The sequence below is a fragment of the Neoarius graeffei genome, chromosome 5, assembly GCF_027579695.1.
Source record: "Neoarius graeffei isolate fNeoGra1 chromosome 5, fNeoGra1.pri, whole genome shotgun sequence".
NCBI lineage: Eukaryota > Metazoa > Chordata > Actinopteri > Siluriformes > Ariidae > Neoarius > Neoarius graeffei.
Window position 1 is genome coordinate 5,357,218 of NC_083573.1, and position 21,136 is coordinate 5,378,353.

At 43.3% G+C, this 21,136-nt stretch overlaps 1 protein-coding gene across 4 annotated transcripts in view; it reads right to left on the reverse strand.

Annotated features, from left to right (window-relative positions):
• Positions 1-21,136, reverse strand: part of mapre2 (microtubule-associated protein, RP/EB family, member 2) — a 53,003-nt gene that overhangs the window by 7,070 nt on the left and 24,797 nt on the right. For all 4 annotated transcript variants that reach the window (XM_060921030.1, XM_060921031.1, XM_060921032.1 and 1 more), the window contains 4 exons: positions 7,402-7,529; positions 4,645-4,790; positions 4,344-4,560; positions 4,008-4,156 (listed from right to left, as the gene is read on the reverse strand). In XM_060921030.1, coding sequence (XP_060777013.1) covers positions 4,008-4,156; positions 4,344-4,560; positions 4,645-4,790; positions 7,402-7,522 — 633 coding nt within the window. In that variant the 5' untranslated portion in view covers positions 7,523-7,529. The remainder of the gene's footprint in view (positions 1-4,007; positions 4,157-4,343; positions 4,561-4,644; positions 4,791-7,401; positions 7,530-21,136) is intronic.

Genomic DNA, 21,136 nt, shown 5'->3' on the forward strand with positions numbered 1-21,136 from the left:
TGTGGATAGATCTCAAAAGAGCAGTGCATGCAAGACAGCCCAAGAAACTTGTAGAACTGGAAGCCTTTTGCAAGGACGAATGTGTGAAAATCCCCCAGGTAAGAACTGAAAGATTATTAGCTGGCTACAAAAAGTGTTTACAAGCTGTGATACTTGCCAAAGGGGGTGTTACTAGGCACTAACCATGCAGGGTGCCCAAACTTTTGCTTCAGGCCCTTTTCCTTTTTTGTCATTTTGAAAATATAAAAGATGAAAATAAAAATTGTTTTTGCTTAAAATATAAAGGGAATGAGTCGTCTTTAACTTTATGCCTTTTGGAGATCATTTCATCTTCAACTTGTTTAACTGTTCACAGGAACAGCAATTTTGACCAGGGGTGCCCAAACTTTTGCAGACCACTGTAGATGTGTTGCTGGCCGGTGCAGCAACACGACAGAAGGTGGATTTACGTTGAATTCATGGCCCAAGAATGTTCAAACTGCAAAGATTTTTACGTTTTGCAAGAAGTTCACGGGCACGTTGGGCGCCGATGAAGTGGTCTCTCTTCTGCTCTGCACATTTGACTGAAGACTCGTACGAGACCTCTGATCTGTTGAGAAGCGTTGGCTATAAGCCCGTATTGAAAGACGGTGCAGTCCCAACAATTAAAGAAAACGAAAACTACAAGAAAAGGAAAGCAAGTTCAGTTGCACCAGTTCTTCCGGAGCGTGAGCTGGGCAGTAATGGCGGAGTACTCAGCATGGAGAAAATGGAGAATGAGTGGACCAGCCGTCTGATTTCTCCGCTGGATATGCTCGCCTCAGCAGCAATATCTCGCCCTTACGCGGAAGAAGCGAATGAACGAAGAACTGAAAGTCAGATTGTTTCAAAACCATCGGCCACAAGATCGGCCTTCAAGAAGCGAGAACGCAGATGGGTGAGCTCCGACTCTCATTTGGATACAAAACGACAAAAACGTCACGTCGTTTACCTGCATTTAACCTCGGAGAGTTTTGAGTCGTTTGTGTTTGACATTCGCGAATAGATCCGTGAAACAAGACGAAGATTTTTATCTTTTCTCCGTTCCTGCTTTTGTGTTCTCGTTTCTCTAAACATTCGGAGTATTACTCCATACCAGTGGCGGCTGCTGGTTTTTAAAACAGGGGAAGCCCATTTTACGCATTCATCGTAAAACCTGTAGGCCGGATATCAAAGCATAGAAAGGTGTGCCCCGTTAGCATAGTGAACTAGACAACCCTACCTAGTGGCAGAAAGTATTTTTGCTTGTACATTTCATGTTATAGTCTGGCTTGCCAGGCTAGTGCCTCATATCCTTAATCAAAAATATCAAACATCCAAAAATCACTGGCTATTCAACGAAGAGCCTTGAACATCATACCCTGATATGCAACACAGAGCCTTTAACACAACACCCAGCTGTGCAACACATCCTTGAACATCTTCTGCAACACAGTCTGGAAATTCATAACCAGGTAGGCTATGCAACACACAGAACCTTGAATATCATACCCAGGTATAACCTATAACACAGAGCCCACCATTCTCTTAACATTACTGAACAATATACACACTTCACATTCATGAACATGAACACTATTTATGCACAAATTCTGCCCTCCGCTCCTTTTCCAGAAAATGGTCTGTGACCCTGTCATACCAGCTGGTTGTGCTTTCCAGAGACTTCACCAATTTCTGTTAGCAGCTAGCACTGCAGATCCCAATAAGGCTCAAGCTAGCCGACAACCAGATTGAACTACAAATGAAATAAACGAGTGAATTCGCGAATGATCAAACTGATAGAATGGATGAAAGTTAACGGAGCACGAGTAATATTTACATTTATTTACAGAGTAATGTACAGAGACATCAATGAGAAGAAACGTTTATATGAAAAGAAATTCGGACAGCACTTTGGCACACGACTACACTTTCTCGACATCCGCTAGGGACTGACTGATCATGCTTCCGTGTTCCTCGCCGACGCCGAAGTACAGAGCCCGCCCTCCTCATGTCTTTCAAACACTACCTCCAATAATCCTTCATCAGCCCGGCTTCTTGTCCCTCCCACTGTCTCGTTTAGTCCCAGAGAAGCCCGGCTTCCCTGGAAGTGACGATTTTGTCGATTTTAACCAATAACAACTAGCCGAAATTGGCTGTTCAGAGCCGTCTCATAGACTGCAACGGATACCCGGCTGCCAGCCATAGAGCCCATTGAAATAAGAAAGGTTACAGCCAGTGTTGCCAGATTGGGCTGTTTTAAGTGCATTTTAGCGGGTTTTGAACATATTTTGGCTGGAAAACGTCAGCAGTATCTGGCAACGCTGGTTACAGCCTGGCAGCAAAGGTGATTCTCGTAGCGAACTGCAAGTTCGTCAGACATCACTCAAATAAGTTACAGGATAGTTATGAACGTAAATACAATCTTGGGCATATATTATGTTATGCAAGTTATTGTTTTAATGAGAATTCAACGTCGTAGATGCTGCAGTTTGGGGAGAGAATTTTAGGGGAAGCTCAGCTTCCCTTGTTGTCTCTGAGAAATCGCCCCTGCTCCATACCATATCGCAACCATGGAGTCAAACTCATGCGTTCTAAAGGCCAATTTATGCTGACAACCCAGTCCTCGCAGACGGTGTCGCAGATAGTGTCTGCGTAGCCCCCCCACCTACGCAGACGCTCTGCGCGCACCTCCCAAAAATTGTGACCACCGCAGAAGCCTCGCAGACAGCGTCGCAGACAAGAGGGCTCTGATTGGTCCACTCTACATCCGCTGTACACGCACTTCCGCTTCCCTACTTTCCCGGTTTGTTTTGTTTTCACGACCGGCATTTTTAAAAACACGAGCGAAGATGGAGCAGCATGAAGAGCGGTTGATTGAGGAAGTACGTACATCTATACGACTCCAGTTCTAGTCATTATAAAAAAAAAAAAAGTTCGAGTCATTATAAGTAACCGGAGGATAAACACTCCACTAACCACACCCACCAACTACTCCTAGCGACTTTGCGCCCCCTTGCGTTGTGCCGGTGAATAACATCGCGCACGCCTATTATCCCCGCTCAACAATAAATTACAACTGTCTGCGAAAAGCTATCTGCGAAAGCCTTGTCGCAAGAGCATGCAGAGGCCTTTAGGCGAAGATAGCTAAGTGCTAGCTAGAATTATTTACTTACCTGTCCAGAAAAAAAAAAAAAGACGACACATCTCTCTAACTTTGCTCTATCTTCCAGTTGCACTCGCTAGGCAGGCTTTCCTTTAATTTTCCGCTGGCAGGAGAGCAGAGTCCGTCGTGTTTGTTTGCCCACGTTGACTTGTTTTGGCTAAAAGTAGGTCAAAGAGACACGCCCCAAGGTGGTCACGTGATACGATATTGTCGCTCGCTTGCTTCAGCGATCTCTGGAATCGTAAAACGTGGGACGCTTTTTATCACGGATACACGGTGTGTGTGTAGGAGCAAAACATCTCGAAACTCCATCAGCGGCAAAGAACATTTTACCCAGAATTCAACTTTGCAGTCAGCACCTTTAATAAACCTGCTGTGGTGTAAGAGGAATAAAACGCTTCTCGGCATGCTGTTACTGGTAAAATAATCAACTGCCTCTCTTAGACGGGCTGCATCACACCACACAGTCACTGATTATTTTCCTCCAAAAGCATGCCCCCAAGTGTTTTATCCCTTGCCGAATGAAATTATCCGCAGTCATTAGTAAAACAACCGGAAACATTCCGACCAACACAAACACGAATGTGTGAATTACTAACCTGAGATGTAACTATAAACAGATAAAAAGTATGACGTGTCAGAATTTAGCAAATTAAAGACTCTTTTGGTATCAGAGGAACAACGCCTCGCCGTTACAGGAAAATAATCGACTCTGATTAATTTCCAATCACCACAGCCCCGAAAGCGTTTAATCACCTGACTGGATGAAATAAATGAGTGAATTTCGGCAATCGCTTTATGAAATCTGACAATATTGTGAGTTAACAGGGTATCTGGTGTGGACCTGTTCGTTAAGCTGCGCTACTTGAGCCTCCAGCTCCTTCTCGCCCTTGGCCGGGGTCGCTGCTGTCGTTACAGGGCCCTTTTTGGCAGAAGAGGGTCGCGAGGTTGACGTGGACGATTTGGGGGTTGAACTCGATGATCTAGTCGCCCCTGGGTCACATGGTTGGTATAACAGTTAGCAGAGGACACTGTTAGTCTTCACCTCATGAATTATTACATGCAGTAAGTCAGTGACAGCACTCAGGGTTTGATTTAGCAGCTTGGTAGAACATCTGGCCCTGTTTTATCCGTTAGTTGGTTAATTAATCATTAAAGTGAGCCAGGCGTGAAGACTGACCTGCCGTCGGGGAGCTGGCTGCATGGGGTGACTTCTTGGGCAGGTTGAAGATCTGCTCTCCGGGGTCTGGAGGAGGAATGGCGTCCTGGCCCTGTCGCGCCTCCACGGGGTCGTACTCCTTCCCGTCGTAGTTGGCGTCGAAGAACTTTTTGAACCACTGGATGAAATCCAGGTTGTCCTGGAAACGACCCTTGACGAGCTTCTCGACAGGAATTATCTGCAAGCAAGCCAGTTTCACTCAGTGCCCTTCCGTGCATTCTTATTATTTATTTATCTGGTCGGACTGTTCCGCTTCCCTCACCTTGTCCACATTCATCCTCTTGAAGGAGGCTTGAAGAAGTTTGAAGTTGTGAATGTACTCATGCTCCAGCTTGGCTTGGAACTTGACCTTCTTAAGACTGATGCAGCCAGGGAAAAGCATGTCCATGAACTGGCAGTAAGCAGCACCTGCAACGGGAAAACGGGTCAGCAAAGGGATCGAGCGGTGTTGCAAAATATTCCAGGCATACTGTGTGAGGAATAAAAACACTCTGCGCCATGCTGTTACGGGAAAATAATCAACGTGGGACGAAGTGGAGCTCGTGTTTCCACACCCAAGTTATTTTCTGAGAATTTTCTCAGAGAGACAACTTAATAAAGACATAAAAACAAGAAAATTAAGGTATGAGAATGAGATAATTCAGGCATAGAAATGAAACAGTTAAGGTATGGGAATGAGATCATTAGCACAGAGGAACAAGATAATTAAAGCATGAGAATGAGATAATTCAGGCATAGAAATGAGACAGTTAAAGTGTGGGAATGAGATCATTCAAGCAGAGGAACAAAATAATTAAAGCATGAGAATGAGACAATTAAGGCACAGGAACGAGATAGTTAAGGTATGGGAATGAGATGGTCCGACAAAGGAATGAGATAATTAAAGCACAGGAATGAGAAAATTCAGGCATATGAATGAGGCAGTTCAGGCATGGGAATGAAATAGTTAAGGTATGAGAATGAGACGAGAGCAGAGGAACAAGATAATTAAGGCACTGGATCAAGCTCATTAAGGCAGAGGAACGAGATAGTTAAGGTATGGGAATGAGATGGTCCGACAAAGGAATGAGATAATTAAAGCACAGGAATGACATCATTAAAATGCAGGAATGAGATCATAAAAGGCATGGGAATGAGATAATTATGATATGAGAATGAGATCATGAGAGCAGAGGAATAAGATAATAAAAGCATGAGAAAGAGATGGTTAAGGCAAAGGAATGAAATGATTAAAATCAGAGGAATGACATCGTTAAAGCACAGGAATGAGAGGATTAAGGCATAGGAATGAGAAAGCATAGGAACAAGCGAATTAAGGCAGTTTCAAGAAAATGAAGGCAAAGGAACGAGATAGTTAAGATCTGGGAATGAGATAATTAAGGCATGATCATTAAAGCAAGATCATGAAGGCATGGGAATGAGATAATTAAGGTATGAGAATGAGATCATGAAAGCAGAGGAACAAGATAATTAAAGCATGAGAATGAGATAGTTCAGACAAAGGAATGAAATAATTAAAAACATAGGAATGCAGGAATGAGATAATCATACATGTCAACCTATACGGAATGTCCGTATTTTATACGGATTTGATTCAATAAACGTAGTATACGGGCGCACAAATAAAGTTATACGGATTCTTTAAAAAAAACTTCAATATTTATTTAGAGCTATAATCAATTCCCACGATGATAAAAGAGCGCATAACATTTACAAACGTACTGTACACCACAGACAGCCAGTAAAGAGTCTTATGAAATCGCGCGTTATCTTGTGGTAGCGAGACTTCGTTCCACTTTTGATCATGCGCACACCGCATTGCGAGAATCCCGCCAACCGGGAAGTAACATTTTGTTTGAAACGCGCATTTCCACCTGAGCGACTTTCACTAGCGACTGAAAAGATTCTGAATGGGCACTCCGGCAAGATCAACACAGACACTCGCTGTGACATGCAGCCTCGTGAGGTATTGGTGCAGAGCGCTAAAAAAGCTGTCATGGAGTACAATTCAGAACATTAGAGTGACACTTTGTGTTTTTGTCGAACATTGGAGCTTTGTATTCATTCTCAAGGTTTATTGTTATTAATATTGAATAAAAAGTAACTGGGACATATCATTGTTAATTATCATTCAAATTTTAGGTAAATTATTTTAATTTGCAGCTTATACGGATTTTATAAGGGAAATACGGATTTTGGAGGTTGGTTATACAGGTTTGATTGACCAAAGGTTGACATGTATGGATAATCAAGGCAAAGCAACAAGCGAATTAAGGCAGAGAATCAAAATCATTCAGGCACAGGAACAAAATAGTGAAGGCACAGGAATGAGATAATTAAGGCACGCCAAGTTAACGCAAGTCGTGGCCCAAATGTTTTATTCCTCTTATACCACAGTAATTTCCCAACGTTTTTTTTTTTTTTTATTTACTGAACATCATCATGTCATACGGTATTTGTTATTCATTTTTAGTTCCATTTCGTGTTGCGTAACGTTCGTTCCTGTGATCACTCATGGTGTCGCAGCGATAAAAACCCAGCTTCTTTTTTTCTCCAATCCAAAAAAAAAAAATGCAGCTTGTCATGTTACAGAGAAAACGCAAAGTGCGAACTCCATCGGTCCTGAAGACTCTCAGAAAACACCGACACAGAGAATCCTTCCCTCAACGTTAAATCCAGACACACATCTCTCCTGCTTACGACACACACAACAGGCTCAACATCGGGAGGAAAAAATAAAGGCACGACTCGGTACGATGTAAAGAAAAAAAATGCGAGAATCAAAAAAAAACCGTCCAATGACGTAAACACCATGTGCGATATGATAAACTTTATACACTCGTCTATTTGGTTCAGTCCATGATAACGCACTTAATTAGCTTTCTATATGTTGTCACATGACTCGAGTTACCTGTTTTTACGCTTGTCGGAGAGATTTCCGGGAAACAAAAACACGAGACTGGGCAGGACGCTGGATTTATGACCATGTCAAATGATCAGAACGTTCAGTTGAGTTTACCTGAAGAGAGCTGCTCCACCTTCGTGTAGTTGAGACTGAGCAGATCGTTGACCCAGGCCGTGATGTCATGCCTGCTCATAGTCTCCTGGGTGATTGAGGTAGAATACACGTTGACCGCCATGCCCCAGCTAGGAACAACACACAACAACGACATTAACTCAACTCCAACAGCTTGGCATCAAGACCAAGTTCTCAATAGTTGTCAAGGTGAAAATGGACTTCTACTGACGTTACCTTCTTCCCACGTCATATTTTTCTGAAACTGAAACCCAAATCTCGTTCTATCCACTACACTACCTTATTCAAATGTAGTAACCACTCTTTTGTTTTGAGCTTTAGCAAGTCAGAATATGAGGCTACGTTCACACTGCAGGCTGAAGTGACTCAAATCCGATCTTTTCGCCCATATGTGACCTGTATCCGATCTTTTATTGACAATATGAACGACACAGATCCGATTTTTTCAAATCCGACCCAGGCCGTTTGGATATGTGGTCCTAATTCCGATTCCTATCCGCTCTTTTCGTATGCGACTTCAGTCTGAACCGCCAGGTCGCATTCATCCGACTTACACGTCATCAACAAGCCACAAACGTCACTATTCTGCGCTGAAGTAGGCGGCGGGTCTCTCAAAAAAAGTTACAACAACATGGCGCATAATCACGGGCGCAGATAGAGGGTGGGAGTCGTCCCACCCAGATTTAAATTCACCTCGTTCGGTCCCCCCCACTTATAGGGAGGAAAAAACGCCTATGCTGTCTTTCTTTGCATAAGGCAAACCTCACAGAAAAATCAAAAGACTAATTACCATTTGGTTTATTGAGGTGCACAGCAGTGCATACATAGTTGCAACAACTCACATAAAACAAAGACTGATATTCGGCTGGTTGAGCTGCGCAGACTGCACAGGTTGCGAGCTCGAGCTTGGTTGCTATGGTAACCCACAACAAGTTTGACAGGCATATCGGGGTTGGGGTTGGTTTGCTGGCAGCTTTGTCCCCCCCAGTTCAAAAAACGTATCTGCGCATGACATCAATGCGAGGGACGCTTCGGGCTGTGAAGGTTCTGAATCTTCTCAATGGAAGGACGCAGAGGTTAGGGAGCTGATTTCCATTTGGGGGGATGCAGCTATTCAAGCTAGATTGGATGAGTCATACCGCAACCGGGCGGTTTTACTTCCGTAAACACTGGCCATGCTCACTGCGTGCGACGTCATCGCATCCTGTAATGCGCATGCGGAACACTTTTAGGTCGCTTTTCGTTCATACTGAGGATCACATACAAGTCGCATATATTTGTTAATGTGAATAACCTCACAAAAAAATCGGATTTCACAAAAAAATCGGAATTGAGCATTAAGCCTTGCAGTGTGAACGTAGTGTGAGAGACACGGTTTCTTGTTACACTTCAAAAAAAAAATTTAATCCAAGTGTCAGTGTAAAGAATAACTCCTTCAGTGTTGTGCTGTTACAGGGAACTAATCAACGACTGGGTGGTGCGATGGAATGAGTTCCTGTTCGCACCCTGAAGTTGATTATTTTCCTCGTCGAGCGGGTTCTGAAGTGTTTTGCAAATATCAAAGAAAAACACACCATGCATTTTCTTCATTAGTTTCTGTTCGCAATCACGTTATAGCAGCGATAAACAGTAGTTCCCTCACCAGCTGCTCTTCCCCCACCCCTCTGTCAAAGTTCAAAGTCCCATGCCACAAGGCACATCGGGCAGCGCTAATCTTCCAGTTCCCTCACCGATACACCTGGGGTCACATTTATTTTAGCAACCGTCGCTATCCTAGACCTTGGGGACAAGCGAGCTTTGTTTACATCCTGATGTGTGGTGTTGTTGCCTGAAAAATAAAAACTCCAGCTAAAAGCACTCTAGTACTTGGATAAATCTTAGTCAGAAAGAAGCGAAGGATAGATATACGTGGAAATTAGAGTTGATTCGCGGTTATGAGCCGTACAAAATTCCTTGAAACAACTGGAGCGACGGTGCAGATTTGTGGCCGAGTGTTAGCATTAGCTACATGTTGGAAAATACCTTCTTTTTCCCCGAAGATTGCCAACACGGAAGAACAGTTTTAAAAAACTACAAAAGCAAGAACAGCGTCTTTGTGTAAATAATGTTTCCCGACATCAGCTTTTGAGAACCGAATGTTGCGAAAGCTAAAAGCTAAACGCAGGGTTTTTTCTAGAAAAATTTAGTATGAGGGCGCTCACCATGGCAAGGGAGCGAAGCGGGGGGGGATGGTGCCGGTTGTCCCCCCCCGCCGTGCAAAGCCTTTGAAAAATGCTCCAATGGGACATTCTGAGGCTATCTGAGAGGGAAATTGTAACAAATTGTCTGTCAACATTGAAAAAGAAAGAAGTAATCTTCTTCTGCCCCGGACAGTCTTTGGCTTTCTTCCGCTTCGTGCCGCGGGATGACATCTTTAAATGCCCAAGTGTCAACAAAAACAACTCGCGAACTACTTCTGTCAGAAGCTCCCGCGCCGGTGGGTGAAAGGTCATTCAGTCTCGAGAAATCTTGCTCTACAAGTCAGCTGACCTTGTATGTAACCCATGTCAAATCTTGCGAGAGCAGCCGCGACAAGTAAACAACTAAACAACATGGCGCCTCAGTCTGGAAAACGCCAATTCGGATTGTTTTTGCACCGTCTGGCGGTGTATCTACTATGATTGGAATATTTTTGGAGCAATTATAACGTATTTGATGATCAGACACATTGTCACGTAGTGTTGCTGGGATGTTTTCACGGAGTCGGTAAGGGGGCGCACGCCGAGAGTAAGAGGGCGCAGCACCCCTGTTCCCCCGTTTAGACGCATTTACCCTGAAAGGACTCCAACCTGAACCGTGGGCTGGATGGTGTTCCTGGCCCTCCGCGTCTCAGCAACCCCAAGGAGATCTAGTTACACAGTTATTAGCCAGGGGTCGAAATTAACTTTTGAATGTACTTGCCGTCAGGGCAACCAACCACAAAAATTTACTTGCCCGCATGCATGTATCAGTTGCCCTACTTTTTTGCAGGTTGACTGGGTAAGTAATTTGCATAAAAAGCAATCTGGATGTATATAATAGAGTATGCAATAAAATATTTCAACTTGTTTTGCCATTGTTTGATTACTGATTGATAGAAATAAAGTTATAACACTGGTGTTTATTTCATCAGGATGAACAGTAAAACGACTCGGTATAACTACTAGTATCTTCTATTCGACATGTTAAACAGTCAGAAAACATCATGTCATCATGGTCAAGTGTAACTGATCAAATCAGAATTAAAAATCAGTCCAAAAAGACGCTTCGTTCGTTCTAGCATACGTGACAGTGGCGCCTCGTGTGAATAATCATAATATCATGTAGCGCCATCTCGCGAATGGAAGCGTCAACGACCGCAACGAACCAAAGTCAAGGACAAACGAAAGAGAAGACGGGAAAAATAAAGTTTTCGTTCTGTTTCTGTTAGGAATCACAACTTAATTTTTCTTGGTAAAATAGACATTCAAACACAGTTGTCCGATGGACAACTAGTGATAATTTTATTGTTGCCCGAGTGTGAGAATGACTTGCCCATGTCCGTGCTTAATTTCGACCCCTGATTAGCACTCTAGCATTTCGACAGTGATGCTTTATTTTTGTTAAAACAATAACTGAAGTGTTATTTTTCTGTAAAGTAACAAAATATCTTGCTGTTGACTTTCGAACAAGATTGTACGATTTTTTACATTTTCCCTCATAGTGGATGGCCCAATCATTACAAATGCTATTCCAGTTGGAGCTGGAGTCATACAGTAACTATAGGGGTGTTCACACGGCAACTTTTACTCCAGTGTAGCACCGGGGCTGCCCCGGTAGAGCGTTCACACGGTACAAAGTTATACCGGTGTCGCCCCTGAAAGCTGCTTAAACCGGTGCAAATCTAACCCTGCTCGGGAGGTGGTTTAAGAAATTTACTCCGGAGTAAATGCTAGTTTGCGGGGCAGCACCGATATAAAATGGGACGTCTGAACGCTACGGGGTAGACTCGCTACGCGTGAGGAGAGTTGATTACATACGGGCATTGCATAATTTGCATCCTGGTATTTTGCGCTTCCAAAACGGCGAATATCAACAACAACAGAACTGCGTGTCTTCCAGTGTTGCCAGATTGGGCGGTTTTAAGTGCATTTTGGTGGATTTGAATAGTGGTGTCAACAATAATCGATTCGGCAATGCATCGCAATGCGGGGCATGGACGATTCAGCATCGATTCGGCAACATGCCAGATCGATTCAGCGTATTAAAAAAAAAAAACTTCCGTGGGCATTTCCGGAGCAACATCACAGACATGCGCAGTCTGTAGCTGCACGCCAGTCGAGAGAGCACTAGCTTAGCAAGATGGCTGAGGCGGAGGAAGAGGACTGCGAGAGACAGGTTATTATTAACGCACCCAAAGCTTGGAAAGCTGACATCTGGGCACATTTTGGATTCTACGAGGTTGATGGGAAAGTAGACAAGACCTGTGTGTAAAAAAGAAAGATCTGGTCTCATTCAAAGCACGAAAAAGCTGTAATTTGTTTTCTTTTTCATATTTGAAACTCTATAACGTTCAATTTTATTTTGTTTAAAACAGGAGTGATACACACAACAGCCAATAAAATGTTGTTCAGTATCTGACTGCTTGTATTGCCTCATGACTACTGAAAAATTTGCCTTGCTTTCAGTAAAATTTTAACGCATCACAATGCATCGTAGAATCGGATTGAATCGAATCGAATCGTTACCCTCTGAATCGTAATCGAATTGAATCGTGAGGGCTGTGCCAATGAACACCCCTAGGTTTGAACATATTTTGGGCTGGAAAACGTCGCAGTATCTGGCAACACTGGTGTCTTCATCCACGTTGCTTTCCCGGCGCTTGGTGATGCCATGACAATCAGGAAAAGGAAGTACATTTTCACGCATGCGCATATTTCATTTCCGCATTATTACTATCGTATAGCACAGTCGCAAAAACTGCCGTGTGAACGCAGGTGGGGCTGCACCAGTGCTAACACGCTTCTCTCTAGTAAGCAGGTTTGTGACGTGTGAACGCTCCACAAAATTTACACCGGTGTAAGATATATCGCAACAAAATACATCGGTGCAGCATCGATGCAAATATGTCCCGTGTGAACACCCCTTATAATCACTTTTGTAGTAATAATAACGTCAATAAACGGTTAATGTTCGGTTCCCTCTTCGTTTATTCTCTATTCAAAAGGCACAACTGAGTCACACAGGTTGATCAGTGTGGAACGGACAATAATTTTATCCAAAACAGTTTTTCCTGTCTCAGTCGATTTATTGCCATTTAAGCTGTTGTTAAATTTAGTCCGTGTTTTTTTTCAGGCTCGTGTTCTCTTTAACCACTCGTTTCTTCGATGTTTTTGAAGCATTTGCTCGTTTTCGTTCACGTTTTTCTTGATAGCGGGGAGACGGCAATACCGTTTATCTATTTGAACAAGCAAAAACTAACCATACTGAAGACAGATTCAGCCTTGCTGAGACGAAAGACGGTGTCTGTTTGACCCCCAGGTGAAATTATCACATGATGTATGACGTCATGCGCAAGGGGTCTACTATCGTACATTACTACGGTCGCAGTGTAGGGCGTGTCCTCTGGTAACCGTGAGAGTTTGACTTCGTCCTCACATCTGTTTTGCGGTTGGTCCCATTTTTATGATGGTCTTTGGTATGACCCGACTGCGAGTCGAACTCTCAATCTCCCGGTCGAGAGGCGGACACGCGAACCACTCGGTCAACTCGCGGCTCTCTTGAAGTCAACGAGACGAAAAAGAAACGCAGCTTATCTTGCGACTGAGAAACTGGAAAACCGAAAGCGCTCTGTCCTGAAGAACGTCGGAAACCTTTCGAAAAGGTACCTACAGCTTTATTGTTACAGAGCACCGACGCTGGAGACTCCTCCCAAAAATCTGAAATGTATGTCTCGATCTGAATTTTGAACGCATCTCCGCTTCATCGACTGAGGTTTCAAACCTCATCCTAAAATGCATTCAAGCTTAAACAATGTACAAATGATGGGTATCAGCAATCTACAAAAATTACAACGAGTGCCTGAAGTAGTCACCAGACACTTTATTAGGAACACCCATCGATGCATCCACCTGCTGTTTGATGCAGTTCTCTCATCAGCCGATCCCTTGATGCATAAAATCAAGCAGATACAAATCAAGAGCTCCAGTTAATTCATGTTCACAATGTTCAAACATCCGAACGGGAAAAATTGTGATCTCACAGTGAAGTGTGACTTTCTTTCTTTCTTTCACTGTGGCACTGGGTGTTGGTTTGAGCCAGACGAGTATTTCTGGTCTGAGTATTTCAGAAACGGCTGATCTCCTTCCTGGGGTTTTCACACGCAACAGTCTTTGCGCAGAATGGTGCGAAAAACAAAAAACATCACGTGAGCAAGCGACAGTTCTGTGGGTGGAAACAAACGCCTTGTTGATCAGAGAGCTCAGGGGGAAAATGGACGGATTTGAGGTGGTTCGAGCTTTTTGGCCAGGAAGGACACGGTAACGCATATAAATCACTCTTTACAACCGTGATGAGCAGAAAAGCATCTCAGCATGCAACAGAAGACGACACCGGGTTCCACTCCTGCAGCCGAGAACAAGGATCTTAGAATCAAGAACAGGTTCCTGAAGTAAATGTTGTATTTTAATTTGACGCTACAGCAATTTGGTCAGTAAACAACGCTCCAGAGTGAAACTATAATCTGAACTTAGGGCTGTGCGATATGGGAAAAAATGAATATCCCGATACATTTTCTCCATTTCACGATATACGATATATATCTTGATATATTTAAATCTCCTCTAACGCTACGTTCACACTGCAAGGCTTAATGCTCAATTCCGATTTTTTTGTGAAATCCGATTTTTTTGTGAGGTCGTTCACATTAACAAATATATGCGACTTGTATGTGATCCTCAGTATGAACGAAAAGCGACCTAAAAGTGTTCCGCATGCGCATTGCAGGATACGACGACGTCACACGCAGTGAGCATGGCCAGTGTTTACGGAAGTAAAACCGCCCGGTTGCGGTATGACCCATCCAATCTAGCTTGAATAGCTGCATCCCCCCAAATGGAAATCAGCTCCCTAACCTCTGCGTCCTTCCATTGAGAAGATTCAGAACCTTCACAGCCCGAAGCGTCCCTCGCATTGATGTCATGCGCAGGGGCGCAGATACGTTTTTTGAACTGGGGGGGACAAAGCTGCCAGCAAACCAACCCCAACCCCGATATGCCTGTCAAACTTGTTGTGGGTTACCATAGCAACCAAGCTCGAGCTCGCAACCTGTGCAGTCTGCGCAGCTCAACCAACCGAATATCAGTCTTTGTTTTATGTGAGTTGTTGCAACTATGTATACACTGCTGTGCACCTCAATAAACCGAATGGTAATTAGTCTTTTGATTTTTCCGTGAGGTTTGCCTTATACAAAGAAAGACAGCATAGACGTTTTTTCCTCCCTATAAGTGGGGGGGACCGAGCGAGGTGAATTTAAATCTGACTCGTCCCACCCTCTATCTGCGCCCGTGATTATGCGCCATGTTGTTGTAACTTTTTTTGAGAGACCCGCCGCCTACTTCAGCGCAGAATAGTGACGTTTGTGGCTTGTTGATGACGTGTAAGTCGGATGAATGCGACCTGGCGGTTCAGACTGAAGTCGCATACGAAAAGAGCGGACAGGGATCGGAATTAGGACCACATATCCAAACGGCCTGGGTCGGATTTGAAAAAATCGGATCTGTGTCGTTCATATTGTCAATAAAAGATCGGATACAGGTCACATATGGGCGAAAAGATCGGATTTGAGTCACTTCAGCCTGCAGTGTGAACGTAGCCTAAAGGACCCCATGAAATCTAACTTTTACTCTTTACTGTTTTCACTACAATCCCTGCAGATTAAATCACATTCTTGGTTAACTTTACAGGTGGTTTTCAACAACACATTTTAAATTGTCATGTTGGTGATTAATCACAACTGAATTGAAATAAGACTATTTTTATTCAACAAAGATGTGGCACAAACTGCAAAAACAATCTTGAAAATTGCAACAAAGGGGCAACACAATACAGAGCTGCTCAGAGCTCAAATCAATAAAGTGCAGCTCAACACTGAGAAAGACATTTAGCCTAAATAAGAAAAGTGCTCATTCATTAAATTATTTTAAAAAATAGATCTCCAAGCTATTAACCTGACTACTGAGAACCACTGGAACATTCACAATAGAGAGAGAGAGATTGAGGGAAAGAAGAGAGAGATCTGCAAAACATCATTTTTCTCTTTGCACACTTTTGAACTGAATGTTTTCCGGCTCCGCCTCTCAGATGTGTAGAATTCCGGCTGCTGCCTTTCGTGATGACAGGTTTTTTTTTTGCACACTTTACAAACTGGCATTTGCTGCTCCACGTCCTCCTCGCGATATCCAAAAAAATGCCAGATGACTGACCCCTTACTAGTTCTTTTAGGAACCAATTCGTCCGCTTCCATTTTTAATTTGTCGCTGAAATTGGCAGAGCTTACACGGTAGCCTACGCAGCACCAGCGATTGCACGAACTGAGTCAGCGCTGTAAACCGGAACCAGGAAATCTTCCCGCCGGCAGTGTTGCCAGATACTGCTGACGTTTTCCAGCCCAAAATATGTTCAAAACCCGCCAAAACACACTTAAAACCGCCCAATTTGGCAACACAACCGAAACTAGAAAATCTTCCCGGAAGTTCCTTTCAGCACCGAGATGTCGCCCGGGATTGGTTGGCGAGTGCGTGACGTTATTGTTTTCTTTACCCTGAGGCAGCCTCTCACGTTACTGCCTGAGGGACAGGGAGAAAACCACTGGGAAATGTTTTAAAGGAACAGTCCACCGTACTTCCATAATGAAATATGTTCTTCTCTGAATTGAGACGAGCTGATCCGTACCTCTCTGAGCTTTGTGCGACCTCCCAGTCAGTCAGACGCGCTGTCACTCCTGTTAGCAATGTAGCTAGGCTCAGTATGGCCAATGGTATTTTTTGGGGCTGTAGTTAGATGCGACCAAACTCTTCCGCGTTTTTCCTGTTTACATAGGTTTATATGACCAGTGACATGAAACAAAGTTCAATTACACAAATTGAAACGTGGCGATTTTCTATGCTATGGAAAGTCCGCACTATAATGACAGGCGTACTAACATCATCTGCGCGCTTCGACAGCGCATTGATACCTTCACGCGGAGTTGTATCATTTTTTTAGACAGGGCGGACGGACCAGGGCATTCGCCCGCCTGGCCGTGCCCGAAGAGGAGTGAAGGTATCAATGCGCTGTCGAAGCGTGCAGAAGGTGTTAGTACGCCTGTCATTATAGTGCGGACTTTCCATAGCATAGAAAATCGCCACGTTTCAATTTGTGTAACTGAACTTTGTTTCATGTCACTGGTCATATAAACCTATGTAAACAGGAAAAACGTGGAAGAGTTTGGTCGCATCTAACTACAGCCCCAAAAAATACCATTGGCCATGCTGAGCCTAGCTACATTGCTAACAGGAGTGACAGCGTGTCTGACTGACTGGGAGCTCGCACAAAGCTCGGAGAGGTACGGAGCAGCTCGTCTCAATTCAGAGAAGAACATATTTCATTATGGAAGTACGGTGGACTGTTCCTTTAAACAAACACAACAAACACGAAACGAACGCAAGTCGGAAGATGACCATAAAATACTCGATAGTTACGATATAATAATTTTATGTATCGCACACAGAATTTTCGGCGATATATCGAGTATATTTGATATATCACACAGCCCTATCTGAACTCAACCTTAATCATGTCAAATAAAACTCGATCGGAGTGTATTATGACGGTCAGATATTCAGGGCTGATCTTCATTTACCATCCATTGGATATCTGTCGTTTGAAATTTTACAAAAATTCAATTCTTATTCACAACTTCTGTGAAATAAACATGTCAATAAACATATCAGAACATTATTTTAAAAAAGGTATCTGAAGAATTGAGTAAGTGACCGAGTGCACTGTGCTTTTTTTCCCAACTGTGTTGTTCAACCTCAGCATGTTCTTACCTTTCCTCTCACTGTAAAAGTGAAAGCAGGTGCTGCTTCATTCCTGCGTTTCTCATAAACACCGAAAAGCGTTTGATTGGATTGATTCAAAATAACAAAAAAACTTTTTTTTCCAGCAATGAAACAAGTTTAAGAAACAAATACGATAATTGGGGGAAGCCATGGCTGAAAGGCTAGAGAAGCAGCTTTGGGACCAAAACGTTGCTGGTTCGATGCCCTGGACCAGCAGGAATGGCTTTAGTGCCCTTGAGCAAGGTACAGTGTCGTGCAAAAGTATTCATCCCCTTTGGTGTTTGTCCTGTTTTGTCGAGCTGGAGTTAAAATGGATTTTGGAGGGTTAGCACCATTTGATTTACACAACATGCCGACCACTTTAAAGGTGCACATTGTTGTTTTAATGTGACACAAACAATAATTAAGATGAAAAAACAGAAATCTGGAGTGTGCATAAGTATTCACCCCCTTTCGTATGAAACCCCTAAATAAGAGCTGGTCCAACCAATTCACTTCATAAGTCACATAATTAGTTGATTAAGATCCACCTGTGTGCAATCAAAGTGTCACATGATCTGTCACATGATGTCTGTATAAATCAACCTGTTCTGGAAGGACCCTGACTCTGCAACACTACTAAACAAGCAACATGAAAACCAAGGAGCCTCCAAACAGGTCAGAGACAAAGTTGTGGAGAAGTATAGATCAGGGCTGGGTTATAAAAAATATCCCACACTTTGAATATCCCACAGAGCACCATTAAATCCATTATAGCAGAATGGAAAGAATATAGCACCACGACAAACCTGACAAGAAAAGGCCCCGCCCACCAAAACTCACAGACCGGGCAAGGAGGGCATTAATCGGAGATGCAACAAAGACACCAAAGAGAACACTGAAGGAGCTGCAGAGATCCACAGTGGAGATGGGAGGATCTGTCCAGAGGACCACTTTCAGCCGTACACTCCACAGAGCGGGCGGGGCTTTATGGAAGAGTGGCCAGAAAAGAGTCATTGCTGAAGAAAACACATTTGCCCAACAGCATGTGGCAGACTCCCCAAACACATGGAAGAAGATTCTCTGGTCAAACGAGACTAAAATTGAACTTTTTGGCCATCATAGGAAATGCCATGTGTGGCGCAAACCCAAAACCCTGCAAACCCCATTCCTAGCATGGTGGTGGCAGCATCATGCTGTGGGGATGTTTTCCATCTGCAGGGACAGGAAAGCTGGTCAGGACTGAAGGAAAGATGGATAGCACTAAATACAGGGCAATTCTGGAGGAGAACCTGTTTGAGTCAGCCAGAGGTTTCAGACTGGGACGAAGGTTCACGTTCCAGCAGGGCAATGACCCTAAACATACTGCTAAAGCGATACTGCAGTGGTTTAAAGGGAAACATTTAAATGTCTTGGAACGGCCTAGTCAAAGCCCAGACCTCAATCCAGTTGAGAATCTGTGACATCACATGAAGATCGCTGTACACCAACGCAACCCATCTAACTTGAAGGAGTTGGAGCAGTTTTGCCTTGAGGAATGGGCAAAAATCTCAGTGGCGAGATGTGCTAAGCTGACAGAGACATACCCCAAGAGACTTGCAGCTGTAATTGCAGCAAAAGGTGGCTCTACAAAGTATTGACTTTGCGGAGGTGACTACCTATGCACACTCCAGATTTCTGTTTTTTCCTCTTAATTACTGTTTGTGTCACAAAAAAACAACAATTTTCACCTTTAAAGCGGTCGGCATGTTGTGTATAAATCAAATGGTGCTACCCCCCCCCCAAAATCCATTTTAAATTCCAGCTTGTAATGCGACAAAACAGGACAAACACCAAGGGGGATGAATACTTCTGCAAGACACTTTACCTAACCCCCAACTGCTCCCCAGGCTGCTCTGGGTATGTTATCCGTCGCTAAGGATAAGAGCGTCTGCTAACTGCCTGTAATGTAATATAACTGGAAAAATGTTAAACACCGGTTATGATTATCAGTCAGGACGATAATCGGCCGACCCCTCGGTTTTACACCAAATCAGGCTCGTTTTTGAGCATACTTCCAGGATGAAATGATTCTTTGTACCATGTTTTATCGCAAATAATTGCAATTCAATCAAATTTCCACAAACAAAACTGCCATAAAATGTAACGTGTACGTCCAGACGACAGTTTAGCTGTTTATGATGAATTCCAGAACCATTTTTGCTGTAAAATCGACTGTAAATGAGGGAAAGGAGGCTTGTGGAGTGGATGTCTGTATGTTAGAAATGTGCGCACACCACAGTGACCTTGTTTCTCATACAAAGGCTGAGGTAAAAGAGAAAAAGTAATGTGTCGCACTTTTCCAGTTAATTTCTTTTTAATATTCTCAGGGAATTTTTTTTTTTTAAATTCGGCATTTCAGACGCTGGCTGGCCGTGCTGTGAAAATTGTCCATGCAGACGCTCATCTAAGTTTCCAAACCTGTTATTACTTAACTCCTGAATATTTTCTATTGTGAATACTCTCATTAAAAAGCTGATAATGTCTGCTTTCCAAAGAAATTTCATCTCATTAAGATCTGTTCAGTACTTTGGGAGGAACGGCAGGTTGAATTCGGTACAACAGAGTAAAAACTCTGCTCGGATGACGTCGGGAAACTGACGGTGCTTTTCTTTTTGAGTCACAGGAAAGTGGTCAGGCTCTCTGTCTCTCTCTTCTCTGACTGGTTTCCGACTGGATTACTCGTCAATATCAATCAGATTACTTATAGGAATGTTCTCTCGCTCTCACTGTTTCTGATGAAGGATTCAGCAAAATTTTCCATCTGCTAGTTTTGATGTTCAGATTCACGGGAGACTTTGAAATGAGTTTTCATAGCTTTACCTACTTATTTTCTTCAAATCAAACTGATTCATGTCAATAAATAACTATTTTAGAATCTAACTGGAGTTGTTTTGATGAAAAATATTGAGCTCTTAGTGGTCAAAAAAACAAGTCAGACACGTGAGGTTTTTTCAAGGTTCACCTTGAAAGCTGTGAATATTAATCGAAATAATCATTTTTATTTTTTTCACGGTCCGGTTTCCATCAAATCCCGCGCTCTGATTGGCTGGTGAGTGGGTCCGTATCCTATGGTACAGACCCCAGTTACGGACCCCAGTTACAGACCTCTGGCGACTCGCTCGTTCACAACAACAACAAACATAGTAGCAATTTTTGTCAACATTTATTTTCGCATTTCTCAGGAGAACAGCATTAATTTTACAGCATGGATAGCGATAACGACAGTGTTCACAGCGAAAGCGAGTTTTACTACCCTGAGGAAGAAGAAATAAAAGAAAACATTTCAGGAGAAAGCTAAAAACCTGTATCTGTATCTGCAAAAACATGGCTGAATCCTGCATGACTCCTATTTGTATAAATAGGGGACTACATAGGCGGCAAAATGTAGTTTTTTTCCTGCCATGGAAGTGCACTTGTATATCGAGGAGGAAGCCATTTGCATTACAGCCGTGAATGAGGATTCAAAATGGCGGCTCGGCTCGGTTTTCCCTTTCGGGCGCTCTCGTTTTCTGTTAGAATTTGGTAAAGAAAAAATAAATATATTATTTACCAGCTTAAGGTCGGTGAAATACCGTGACCTCGGCCTTGAATACTGA